The sequence below is a fragment of the Dipodomys ordii genome, unplaced genomic scaffold (assembly GCF_000151885.1).
Source record: "Dipodomys ordii isolate 6190 unplaced genomic scaffold, Dord_2.0 Scaffold184, whole genome shotgun sequence".
Classification (NCBI taxonomy): domain Eukaryota; kingdom Metazoa; phylum Chordata; class Mammalia; order Rodentia; family Heteromyidae; genus Dipodomys; species Dipodomys ordii.
In genome coordinates, this window is record NW_012267400.1 from 159,164 (window position 1) to 172,475 (window position 13,312).

Below are 13,312 nucleotides of genomic sequence, written 5' to 3' on the forward strand. Positions count from 1 at the left end.
GGTGTGGCCACAGCATCTCTGTGGAAATGTGTCCATTCTCCTGTGGACAGCTGGTCCCCAGGAGTGTCTGCTGAAGCCCCCTCGCTGCTCCTCACCCCAGAGCTCGGTGCCATCCAAGTCCAAAATGGCGCCCACTGCTCACGCCCACACCTCCCGCGTGCAACACCACCTTTGCACGGGAGGAAACGTGTGCTTCACTCCATTCACCTCTCCTTTTCTTCCTCCTACGATCCTGCAGTGGTATGGAAGCCACAAACCAAACAGGCATTCCCAGATTCCTCCTGCTGGGCCTGACCGAGGACCCAGCACTGCAGCCCTTGGTCTTCAGCCTCTTCCTGTCCGTGTACCTGGTCACCGTGCTAGGGAACCTGCTCATCATCCTGGCCGTCGGCTCCCACGCCCCCCTCCACACCCCCATGTACTTCTTCCTCTCCACCCTCTCCATCACAGACGTCTGCATCAGCACCACCACCATCCCCAAGATGCTGGTGGACATCCAAGCCCAGGACCACAGCGCCTCCTACCCCGGGTGCCTCTCCCAGCTCGGCTTTGTCTTGGTGTTTGGCGGGCTAGAGAACTGTCTCCTGGCGGCGATGGCCTATGACCGCTACGTGGCCATTTGTCAGCCCCTGAGGTATGCCATCGTCATGAGCACGCGCGTCTGCCTCCTCCTGGCTCTGCTCTGCCTGGGCTTCGCCACGGGCAACGCCCTGCTCCACACGCTCATGCCGCTCCGGCTGGCTTCCGGCCCGGATGGGGAAATGCCCCATTTCTTCTGTGAACTCGTCCAGGTCATCGGCCTCTCCTGCTCCGACACGTCCATCCACACCCTGCTGGTGCACTCGGGGACCAGCCTGCTCGCCGGTGTGCCTCTCGTGGGGATCATCTTCTCCTACAGTCACATCGTCACCTCCGAGCTGAGGATCCCAAGCAGGAGGGGAAGGCGCCGAGCTTTCTCCACCTGTGGCTCTCACCTCTCCGTGGTGTGCTTATTCTATGCGACAGGCATCGGGGTGTACATGAGTTCCGAGGTCACCGTGTCCCCCACTAAAAATGCCGTGGCTTCCGTGATGTATATCGTGGTCCCTCAAATGCTGAACCCCTTTGTGTACAGTTTGAGGAACAGGGAAATGAAGGGAGCCCTGAGGCAGCTCATCACTGGGGTGCCACCGGGGCGGTGAGCGCATCAACCTCCATCAACTGTGGTTTTTCAGAATCTGAGAAATACCAGGGAGACGGAATACTGAGCCTTTCTTAGCCTTGTTCTTGGGGGAGTGGGAGGGAAGGCTAGGTGCCAGTGGCTCAGGAGGCTGAGATTTGAGGATCACTGTTTGAAGTCAGCCCAGACAGAAAAGTCCCCATCAGACTTTTATTTTCAACTAATCACAAAGGAGGAGGAGGAGGAAGTGGTTCCGTGGCTCAAAGTAGAGTGCTAGCCTTGAGCAAAAGGGCTCAGGGACTGTTGCCAGGCCCTGAATTCAAGCCCCACAGCTGGCAACATACATAAATGATAAACTAGATTCAGCTGGTTCCCGTGGTTGGAACTTCCTATCTTGCAACCCGCAGATTGCTGATAGACATTGACTGTAATTCAAATGAGCACATAACTAGATAAACCACTGAAGTGTCCCTGGAAAATGTTCATCTCCTTCTTACTCAGTTCCATCACTCAATTTTTTGTCGGTCATGGGGCTTGCACTCGGCCTGGGCGCTGTCCCTCAGCTCTTCAGCTCAAGGCGAGCGCTCTACCAATTGAGCCACAGCGCCACTTTCAGTTTTCTGGTGGTTCATTGGAGATAGGAGTCTCATGGACTTTCCTGCCCAGGCTGGCTTTGAACTGAGATCCTCAGATCTCAGCGTCCTGTGTATCTAGGATGACAGGCGTGAGCCACCGGCACCCTTCTTCCATCACACAATTTGACATCTCAGTGCCAAGGGGATGGTTTGGAAATTGACTGCTTTTGTTTTTGTTTTTATTTTTGTGCTGGTCCTGGGGCTTGAACTCAGGGCTCATGCTCTGTCACACCTCCACTTCTGGCTTTTTGGTTGTTCCTTGGAGATAAGGATCAAATGAATTTTTCTGCCCAAGGCTGGCTCCAAACTGTGATCCTCGGATCTCAGCCTCCTGAGTAGCTGGGATTACAGGCATGAGCTACCAGTGGCCAGAAAAATCTTAGACTTTGGAGAAATGGAGAGTTGGGATAAAGCAAGACTAGTAATAACTCCTGATTCAACTGACATTTAACTAGGTGTCTTGGGAATAATCCAAAAGTAAGTAAATTGCTTTCTTGATAAATTCCCCCAGGAGGGAAACAAACCTAAAGTGCAGATTCACAGTGCTGTGAACACCTCTGCCATTGCCATTGTCCGTGTTCGTGTGTGTGTGTGTGTGTATGTATGTGTGTGTGTGTGTGTGTGTGTGTGTGTCCCTGGCTGGGCCACACAGCTGGCTAGCTTTGGGGTACCCCATCTTGCTCCAGACCCAATGCTAGTCCACTCCCTGCCATCTTCCATCCTTCACTGGTATTCAGGGAGAATTCTTCCCACACAGGAACTTCCACTCATGAAATCCCACCCAGGGGAGTCTGAGAGCCCAGCTGGTGCCAAGGAAGAGCTGCGGACAGACAGAAGCCTCCAACATTTACTAATGTCAAGAGAGAGCCACCACAGCCCAGGGCTGAGAGGCGGCTGCGGCCACTGCTAGCTTGGTTAATTCACTCACTGATGCTGAGCGCAGCCGTGGACGTTGTCCCGGGCTGGGAACGGACAGCAATGGCAGCCCAATTAGAAAAGGATCGAGATGCATAAAACCATCTCCCACAGGTAGAGCAGGGTCCACAGACTTTGCAGATATTTAGGGAAAAGAGAGGAGAACCTTGCGGTGAGCTGAGGGCGTTTATGATTTGTGAGATGGAGAACCCCTGAAATTCCTTTTCTTACTGTGATCATTTGCCTATTTTCTATACTCGGTGGCATTTAGAGGACATTTTCTAGATTCGTTGTAGATATAACTTTGGATTCTTTCTAGATAGACCCCCTTTTAAATGTCACCCCGAGGAATATTTCTGTCTTTGTGCATTCAGAGTGAGTCTGTCCAGCCAGGAACTTGATGTGGAGTTTTCTCAATATGTCCTTAAAGCTCGTTATTTACTCTCATAGCAAGGTCTTTTCTCCTCTGAGTTTTTAAAAAGTCTGTGAAGCAGGTGACTTTCTGTATTTCCCTTCAGATAAACAGCAATGTATGTTGTCACCTAACCCATCAAAAGCGTCCCCAACTCAATACAAAGACAACCTTATCAGAAGTGAAATGGCATGCTACAGACTTGGTGTGGGGGGGGGGGTCCTGGAGCTTGAACACAGGGCCAGGGTGCTGTTCCTGAGCTTTTTCACTCTAGAGCTCTACCACTTGAGCCACAGCTCCACAGCTAGATTTATTTTGGTATTTAACTGGAGATAGAGAGTCTCACAGAATTTCCTGATTCGGCTGGCTTTGAACCACAATCCTCAGATCTCAGCCTCCTGAATAGCTAGGATGACAGATATAAGCCACTGGTGCCTGGTGAGACCTGGTATTTTTTTTTCTGGATGTGGGGCCTGAACTCTGGGCCTGGGTGCTGTCCCTCAGCTCTTCAGCTCAAAGCTAGCACTCTACCACTTGAGCCATGGCACCACTTCCAGCTTTTTCTGCTTATGTGGTATTGAGGAATCGAACCCAGGGCCTCATGCATGCAAGGCAAGCACTCTGCCACTGAGCCACCTTCCCAGCCCAGATCTGGTAATTTTTTTTATTTGTTTCAGAAAAATGACACACACTAGCTGGACATTTACAATGGGCCACATTTTAGCTAAGCATTCTTTATACATTCTTTCATTTCTAGGCCATCACCAATGAGATTAGAAACTCTTGATTGTATTATATTATCCATATAATATGTGCATATGCTTAATTATTAATATCATTATTTATGCTTAATACAGTTGTTTTACACTTAATTTTACCTTCCCCTCACTACGAATTTCTGTATGTCATAATCTGTCCTTTTCTTTCATTTTACTCTATATTTTATTATACTCATAGAGGAATACATTCACATACCTCTGTGGAAATGCAAAGGAGAACAGAGAAAGTGATTTGCTGCTCATTTAGGTCTTACATAACAGAGACAAAAAAAGCAAGATGTGCACCAAAAATAACGTGGAATATGTTGGGTTTTGTGCTGGGCTTGTCATGATCAATAGCATGTCTTCCTAATACATCCATTTCCTGAGGAAAGGATCTCATTCTTTTTGTGAGTGTACCCATCCTTGAGCTTTTCTGCTCAAGGCTAATGCTCTACCACTTGAGCCACAGCTCCACTTCCAGTTTTCTTTTTGGTGTTTATTGGAGATAAGAGTCTCACAGACTTTCCTGACCAGGCTGGCTTCAAATCATGATCCTCAGATCTCAGCTTCCTGAGTAGCTGGGATGACTGACCTGTGAGTATTTATTTCATTCTTATTCATCCATTCATGTGTTGTTGGGAACTACTACAACAAACACGGTGATGCAGGGGTCTTTCTGGTCCACACCTTCCTCACAAGCTCTCTTTTCACCTGCTCGAAAACATCTCCCTCTTCCTATAGAAGACAGGTTCCAGTTCATCCCCTGGGAAGGAAGTCACCTGAAAACATGGCCCGAAGCAGCCACCACACAGTCACCCCTACCTGGCTTTGTGGTGCTTTCTGAGCTGAGTGATTCAGTCTTCATGGCTTAGGTTCCAATTTTGGCCCGCTATTTGCTTCCTATTTGACGTCAACATCCCTTCCCTATCTCCCCAAACCCTCCGAGATGTGCTCCCTAGCATCCCGCAGAGTTCTCCCTCGAGTTCACCCTCTTCCCACTGTCCTGCAATACAAGGCTGACATCACAGGCTGCAACACACTCACACACACTCACACACACACACTCATACACACACTCACTCACACACACTCACACATACATCACTCACACACACTCATACTCACACACACACTCACACACATCACACACTCACACATACATCACACACACACACTCACACACACTCACACATACATCACACACACACATACATCACACACTCACACACACACATAAATCACTCACTCACACACACACACTCACACATACATCACACACTCACACACACTCACTCACACACACTCTCACACTCACACACACTTTGATGATCTCTTCTGGACCGAATCCTCCCCCCCTCTTCCCCTCCAGTGTCTGACTTCAGCTCATATCCAGCCTCAGCCTTCTTTCAATTGCTCACAGGTTCTGATATAAAAAAGATGCTCCTATTTTCTGGGCATTTAGGGTTTCTAGAAGAAAACAAAATCCTTAGCTCTGGATTCCTGAGATCTCTCCCCATTTTCCTGGCGATCCCGCACATGGAGATTTCAGCTTGGTCTCTTTGGCTTCTGGGGCAGTAAATCAGAACTTCCGGTTCCGAAGGGACGCCACTCGCCGACTTCCGGTTTCCGGATTCTGAGGCGATCCACTTCCGGCGTAGGCCTCTACCAGGGGCTGCCCCATGGAGCGCTCAGTCTCCCCCGATCCCAGAGCTCAGGACTTGCAGATCTGGGTGAATTGCTGATCTTTCAAAGAATCAAGAGTAGAGAAGCCAAGAAGGCTGTCTGCAAGTTGAAACAATGCGAGAGGGAACAAAAGAAGAAAAGAAAAACAGAAACAAAACAAAAACAAGTCACCCAGCAACCAGGATCATGGCTTCTGTGTGGGGTGGCCTGGGCCAGCCTTGCCTTCCTTTCTCTCCTGTCATGCGTGTGACACACACAATCCCCGATTTACAGACAGGAAAACTGCAGCAGAGGAGAAACATCTCAGTCACCAGAGCTCAGTGATCAAGATAGACTTGAACTGCAAGTAGATCAGCTCTACCATGGAAATTTCCAACATTTTCATCAAAGTCCCTTTGCCCACTCCCCCTCACCACCACCAAAAGGGAAGGGAGCTCGAGGAGCATGAAGAGTTCTCTATGGGGATAGTGTCTCTTGAATAAAGAGACATGTAATGGCATAAAAGCAAGGCCCAGTGGCTCACACCTGTAATCCCAGCTACTCAAGAGGCTGAGATCTGAAGAGCATGGTTCAAAGCCAGCCCAGGCAGGGGAAGTCCATGAGACCCTTATCTCCAAAAAACCACCAGAAAGCCAAAAGTGGGGCTGTGGCTCAAGTGGTAAAGTGACAGCCTTAACTGAGAAAAGCTCAGGGACAGTGCCCTGGTCCTGAGTTCAAGCACTGGTACCATTACCAACAAAGAATGCCACAGAATGAATGCACTACACCAATATCTTGACAATGGACTGTTCTCATCTAAGTATAACCTTGGCCAATACTGGGTGAAGGCTACCCATGACTTCTTGGTGCTGTATTTGCAACTTTCTGTGGATCTGTATTTCAGAATCAATTGGGTTTTTGTTTTTTGTTTTTAAATCCTCTGGCATCAGTGGCTCACGCCTGCCATCCTAGCTACTCAGGATGCTGAGATCTGAGGACTGTGGTTCAAAGCCACCCTGGGCAGCAAAGTCTATGAGACTCTTATCTCCAGCAAACCACTAGAAAACCGGAAGTGGCTCTGTGGGCCAAGTGGTTGAGTGCTAGCCTTGAGCTGAAGATCTGAGGGACAGTGCCTAGGCCCAGAGTTCAAGCCCCATGACTGACAAAAAGAAAAGCAGCTAAGTATGTTAATTAGCAATATACATACATATACACCCACAGACACCCTACAACACACACACAAATGCTGGAATCCAGTAGGATGGGTCTACATGTTGAGATGTATTCTAATATGTAACTTCACACTCCCTGTAACAAAGTATTTCAGGAGCCACCCCAAAAAAGCATTTTTGTAGAGTTTCTTCTAATACAAAGCAAATACTTGAAAACGGAACTGTGAGTTCCTGAAACATGAACATCATACAGATAACGATGTTTCAAAAAAAAAACAAAACATTCAGATCAGTGGTTTCCTAAACCATCCTGGTCATGAGTTCTTAAAACAGGAAGCAATTTTTAGCTCATCCAGACCAGAATCAAAGGTTCCTCCATGACCAGCATTGCCAGTTTCTGGACCATGAGACATGGGTATTTAAGGCTGCTCCCAGGTAAGTTGAATTATGACAATGACAAGAGACAGACAGATAATGGTAGCTGGGGACCATGTACCCAGTCTGCAAATCTTCTCAGTCTTTAACTTGATTTCTGGCTTCTCTATAATAACAGCAGAGGTGATATTTTTCTGAGATGTTCACTCTTTCTTTTTTTTTTTTGTCAGTCATGGGGCTTGAACTCTGGGCCTGGGCACTGTCCCTCATCTCTTCAGCTCAAGACAAGCTCTCTACCATCTGAGCCATAATGCCACTTCTGGTTTTCTGGTGTTCATTGGAGATAAGAGTCTCATGGAAACTTTCCTGCCCGGGCTGGCTTTGAACTAGGATCCTCAGATCTCAGCCTCCTGAGTAGCTAGGATTACAAATGTGAGCCACAGGCACCAGGCACATGTGAAGTTCTTTTATGTGAAGTTCTCCAACAAGAAAGTCACTTTTTTCCAGTATCTGTAGTCATCATCCTGATTTGGGACTGGAATTCTTCAAGGTATGTCAAGATGTTGAGCCAGACAGGAGCTGATACTTGACCTCTAATACTCTAATCCAAAAGCCATTTGAAGGCAGACACCAGTGGCTCACGCCTGTCCTTCCAATTACTCTGGAGGCTGAGAACTGAGGACCATGGTTCAAAGCCAATCCAGGTGGGAAAGTCCATGAGACTCTTTTATCTCCTTGGCCAACAAAAAGCCAGAAATGGAATTGTGCTTCAAGTGGTAGAGCACCAGTCTTGAATGGAAAAGTTCAAGTGGAAGTGAGAGGCCCGGAGTTCAAATCTTAGCACCAGCATAAAAAAAAAAGTACTTTGAAATATTGATATGGGTTGTGCTCTGGGGAAGAAAAAAAATCTCATCAATTTGCAGCGAATTCTGATTAGTCTTCATTTCCTTTAATAGTGAGAATAATAATTTAATAATGAGGAGACTGTCAGTAGTTGAGGCATATATCTTAGGCACTTGTCTCTTTGGCTGTAACTTCTTTCTTGGTACTTATGAATCTATTTGGTATTTATGAATATAATTTCCTGTCTGATGTGTATATTATGAATATAACTTGGTACTTATGAATATAACTTCTATCTGATGTGTAAAACATGACTTTTTTTCCAAAGCTGGGAACACTTTGAACAGCACTGAATAGTGTAGAAAAACTTTTTTTATTGGTGCTGGGGCCTGAACTCTGGGTCTGGGCACTGTCTCTCAGCTTTTCAGCTCAAGGCTGGTGCTCTACCACTTAAACAGAGTCACTTCTGGTTTTCTGAGTGGTTTATTGGAGATAAGAGTCTCATGGACTTTTCTGCCAGGCTGGCTTTGAGCCGCGATCCTCAGATCTCAGCCTCCTGAGTAGCCTTGTGAGTAGCTAGGATTAAAGGCCTAAGCCACCAGCTTTAGGCTTTAAATAGTATAAAAATGTAAAACAAATTCAGTGCTGTCAGCTTCTTCAAGAGGTAGATGTGTGTGTGTGTGTGTGTGTGTGTGTGTGTGTGTGTGTGTGTGTGTGTGTGTGTGTGTGTGTGTGTGTGTGTGTGCTTTAGTTTGCTTTAGTTTGCTGTTGAGTCAGGTTCTCACCATGCTGCCCAGGCTGACCTCAAACTCCTGGGCTCAAGCAATCCTTGTGGCTCAGCCTCCCAAACAGCAGGGACTAGAGGCACACCCTGCTACACCCAACTAGGGCACATTCTAAGTGTGTATGCGCACCATGCACAGGCACAAAGGAACGTGACCGTACATGTGGACATAGACATTAGAATTCACTTTTTCCTGTAACTCAGCCACCATCCCAGAGAGCCAGGTGGTATGGAGAGCAATGGTAGAATCTGGGTCCAGATTCGTAGGTTCAAATCCTGGCTTTGTCTCTTATCAGTGACATTGATACTCATGAGCTCTCCTCTCCTTGAGCTTTGGTTTTCCCTTATGTAAAATAGGGGTGATAATAGCACTATCATTTTGTTTCTTATTTCTTCTGGCAGGGACTGAGGACCAAGGAGAGGGGGCATAAATCAATTCATATGTTCCAAAGCTTGGCATACTTGTATATTACATGTCCCTTAGTGTTTAAAACATGATTATGTGAGCCGGGCGCCTGGTGGCTCACACCTGTAATCCTAGCTACTCAGGAGGCTGAGATCTGAGGATCGCAGTTCAAAGCCAGCCCGGGCAAGAGAGACCATGAGACTCCTATCTCCAATAAAGCACCAGAAAACCGGAAGTGGCACTGTAGCTCAAGTGGTAGAGCGCTAGCCTTGAGCTGAAGAGCTGAGGGACAGCGCCCAAGCCCAGAGTTCAAGCCCCACGACAGACCAAAAAAAAAACCATGATTATGTGTCCTGCTGCAATGGTTCATGCTTATAATGCCAGTTGCCTGTCAGAGGAGGCAGAGAACAGGAGGATCATAATTTGAGGCCACCTCAGGCAAGAAGTTTGTGAGGTCATAAGGAGAACAGTCCCAGAGAAGCCCAGATTCTCAATAGAAAAAGCTGAGCCTGTCATCCTAGTTATGGTGAGAAACACAAAACAAGACGATCACAGTCCAGGCAAAAAGTGAGAAGCTACTGAAAAATAAAAGGGCTGAGATCATGGTTTCGTGGGAGAGCACCTGTGAGCTTAAAGCTCTGAGTTCAATCAAAAAAATAGACTGTGAGCTGGGCACCAGTGGCTCATGCCTGTAATCCTAGCTACTCAGGAGGCTGAGATCTGAGGATGACAGTTCAGCCCAGGCAGACTTTCCAGCCCAGGCAGGAAAGTCTGTGAGACTCTTATCTCCAATAAAACACTAGAAAACCGGAAGTGGCACTGTGGCTCAAGCAGTAGAGCGCTCGCCTTGAGCTGAAGAGCTGAGGAACAGCACCCAGGCCCAGAGTTCAAGCCCCACGGCTGACAAAAATTAAAAATAGACTGTGATTCCCACACATCCTGCTTTGTTCCCTGTGGCCATCATGCCTGGTTAGAATTGGTCTTGCCCCCTTCCGAGAGAACTCAGATGAGCTGGGGAGGGTACCACAGACATCCAAGGACCAAATGGAAACCACAGCAGCCTCCAGAATCCCAGTCCAAGGTGCAAGGGAGTGATGAGCCAGGCCCTTCCCCCTTGACCCAGGAAGGGATCTATGTCAATTCCTGCCCCACACCCTTCTTTCTTCCACTCTCTCTGGATTCCTTGCTGCATTCCCAGGGTTTCTAGGTTGAGGGAGAGTGTCTATTTCCTCCTAACCCTCCCCTGGTGCACCCCATCCTTCTGTTCTCCTCCTCTCTGTCTCTCTCTCTCTGTCTGTCTCTCTCTGCCTCTGCCTCTGCCTCTGCCCCCCCCTGTCTCTCTCTGTCTATTTTCTCACCTGCTCAGCCCCTTTCCTGCATCTCTCTGTTGAATGGAGACTAGACAGAAACTCCCAGGACCTGCCCTGGGCAGGGGCCACCCCTACCCCCAGGCCCAGCATCAGGAACACAGGGGCACAAGGCCCCTCCGCAGCAACTTCCCCTCTGCGGTCTGAAGGCACGGGGAGCTGGGCTGGTGGAGATTTGAGGAAATGCCCGGTCCGGGGCCTCTGTTCTTCCCTGAAGACCAGGCACTGCCTGGCCCGGGCTGCTCCTGCCCTGGCACAGGAAGGAGATGGCATCACCCCGCTCCCTGACCATGGCCCAGAATCAGAATGGGGTGGCCAGGCCCCCTGTCTGTGTCCTGAAGGGACCCCAAGAGTGCTGTGGCCATGGGCTCACAGAGGCGCCCATGGGACAAATCCTGGAGCTGACATAATGCAAGCCTCGGAGCGTGGTCAGCACCCCACCCCTCAGAGGCACCCTGACCCCTCCCCCGCTCCGTTGCAGTGCTGTGCACGGTGCTGAGTCTGTGTGGAGCTGCAGCCCAGAAACAAGAAGGTGAGTCTGCAGGGAGCACTCGGTCCCCACCTGGAGGCTGGGGGCAGCGTCCTCCCCGCTCCCCTCAGCCCAGGGAGGACACAGGGCCGCCCCCTCTTCCCACCCCTCCCCTGGGCCCTCCCCGGGATGGCGCTGGCCCCGCCCCTGCCCCGGCTCCTCACCTGGTCCCGTCCCTGCCTCAGGCTGTGCCAGGTGGTGTCCTCCGAACTCCAAGTGTCTCAGTGCCGACACCTGCCGCTGTGATGCGGGATTCAGTTCAGTGGAGGAGCTCATCACCAGCCCGGACGGCAGCTGTGACGGTACAGAGGCCTGGAGTGCTGGGCACACTGGGGGGCCTAGTCCTGTGAGAGTGGGGGACACGGGTCACAGTTGGGGTCCATCACTGAAGGAGAGAAAAGAAGGGGAGAAACAAGAAATCAATGTGCATGGCTTCCTGTGGAGAAAGGACCTGGGTGGCCAGGAGTCTGTGCGTCCATCTTCCCTCAAGACTAGGAGAGGGAGGTGCTGAGCCTCCAGCCCATCCCCTACCCTGTCACTGTCCACTGTGTCTAAATCCTGCATGTCACCCTGAGGATTCAGAGCAGAGCTGACTGATTAGCCTTCAGGAATGGCCTGCTCCAGGTGCAGCCCGGCTTCAGAGTGCAGCCCAAGATTCTTTCAAAAGCAAGATCAGCCCCAGTGCTGGGGGTCAGGTTGGGGATGGGGGAGTCTCCTTCCTGAGAGAACTCACACCTTTAGCCTGTGTGTTGCAGACATCAACGAGTGTGCACCACCTTTGAGGACATACTGTGGGAAGTTTGCGGACTGCGAGAACACAGAAGGGAGCTATTACTGCACGTGCAGCCCAGGATATGCACTCGAGTCTGGGGACAAAATATTCAGGAACGAGAGTGAGAACACGTGTCAAGGTGAGACCCCACCCTCCTCCCCATCACCAAGGAATGGCTGTAAAAGCGCCTAGAGCGTGAGACGGGCTGGACAGGTGCGCGTGCACCTGTGCACAAACGTCTAGCTGCAAGGCGGTGCCAAGGTAAGGAGCAAACGTGGGGACCAGTTGCAGGCAGGACCCCACCCTCTGAAAACACCGTGGACATGTGAGGTGTGTTAAGATCCTTGAAATGGTGTGCTGAGAGACAGAGACAGAAACAATGGAGAAAACACTTATCTTGTAAAGAATTAAAAGCTACAGTATTAAGCTGGTCGAGCTTGACTAGTGCTGGGGGCGTGGGTAGTGGGCGTGGCTAGTGGGAGTGGGCGTGGCTGGGTTGTGGGCGAGGTTGTGGGTGGGCGTGGTTAGAGGGGCATAGCTTGTGATGGGGGCGTGGCTCCATCCTGGAAGGCACAATGTCCCGGGCCTTTTGGGTTGCTTGGTTTGGCCTCTTTTGTGTACCAGAGTTGAGGGTGAACCCCGGGGACCTTGTGCAAGGGAGGCAAGCGCTCCCACCGATTCACGCCCTGATGAGTCTCACCTCAGCCAATGAGCTGCGACCTGTCACCATGCCACACTCCCATCGCCGACCACGCCCCCAGGGTTCATATTCTTTAGACGAGGTGGGCACCATCGAGGCAGAGCAAGGTAGACTTCCTGGCTGTGGTGGTGACTGAGGGTTGGGCGGCTCTGACCCTCCGGCCAGAATCGCTGCCACAACTCCACCTCAAGGAAGCCAACGGCTACAAATGCCGCTGCCGACGTGGCTTGGGGGCCCATCCCGGAATCCCGGCATCGGCCGGCTGGTCACCCAGTGCGAAGGTCCACCCCTGGAGACTCATCTGGGAGGGACCAGGCTTGGCCACGCCCATCTATTAGCCACACCCGTGGCCAGACGTCACTGTCTAACCACGCCCATCAGGCCCACCTTGCTCGGCCTTGCCTGCTCTTAACCACACCTGCTGCTTTAGCCAGCCCTGATTAACCATGCCCACGACTCGATGGTCTTCTCTTGGCCACGCCCCTCATGTAACCACGCCCCGCTTGGCCACGCCCTGTGCGCCCTGGCTGGACCCGGGGCCCCACGTCCGCTGATTACTGACAGCATACGCGATTCGGGATGGTCCACACCCCACGCATGCGCACCGGCGACCAGGCGCCCGCACCCGCCTGAGCCCCGCGCCCTCCGCCGCCGCGGCGGACCGCCTTGAATTACCGCGGGGCGGGGACGGGGTCTGAGCCGTTCCTGTCTCCGCAGACGTGGACGAGTGCCGCTCCGGACAGCACCAGTGCCACAGCTCCGCCGTCTGCGTCAACACCGTGGGGTCCTACAGGTGCCGCTGCCCCCCGGGCTGGCGGTC

The 13,312-nt window shown here is 50.7% G+C and overlaps 2 protein-coding genes across 2 annotated transcripts in view; both read left to right on the forward strand.

The window, feature by feature from the left end:
* Positions 1–242: 242 nt before the first annotated feature.
* On the forward strand, positions 243–1,181 carry LOC105999214 (olfactory receptor 7G2-like). Its single transcript, XM_013034172.1, has one exon. The coding sequence runs from the start codon at positions 243–245 to the stop codon at positions 1,179–1,181; it is 939 nt and encodes a 312-aa protein (XP_012889626.1).
* Positions 1,182–7,093: 5,912 nt separating this feature from the next.
* LOC105999215 (EGF-like module-containing mucin-like hormone receptor-like 2) overlaps positions 7,094–13,312 on the forward strand; it is an 11,059-nt gene continuing 4,840 nt past the window's right edge. Inside the window, exons 1-5 of the mRNA XM_013034174.1 lie at positions 7,094–7,151; positions 10,973–11,015; positions 11,201–11,322; positions 11,776–11,931; positions 13,210–13,309. Of these exons, the coding sequence (XP_012889628.1) occupies positions 7,094–7,151; positions 10,973–11,015; positions 11,201–11,322; positions 11,776–11,931; positions 13,210–13,309 (479 nt within the window). The remainder of the gene's footprint in view (positions 7,152–10,972; positions 11,016–11,200; positions 11,323–11,775; positions 11,932–13,209; positions 13,310–13,312) is intronic.

What these genes read in the sequence shown, in the direction of transcription:
- LOC105999214 (XM_013034172.1), top strand. Translation starts at nt 243, where the DNA reads ATGGAAGCCACAAACCAAACAGGCATTCCCAGATTCCTCCTGCTGGGC.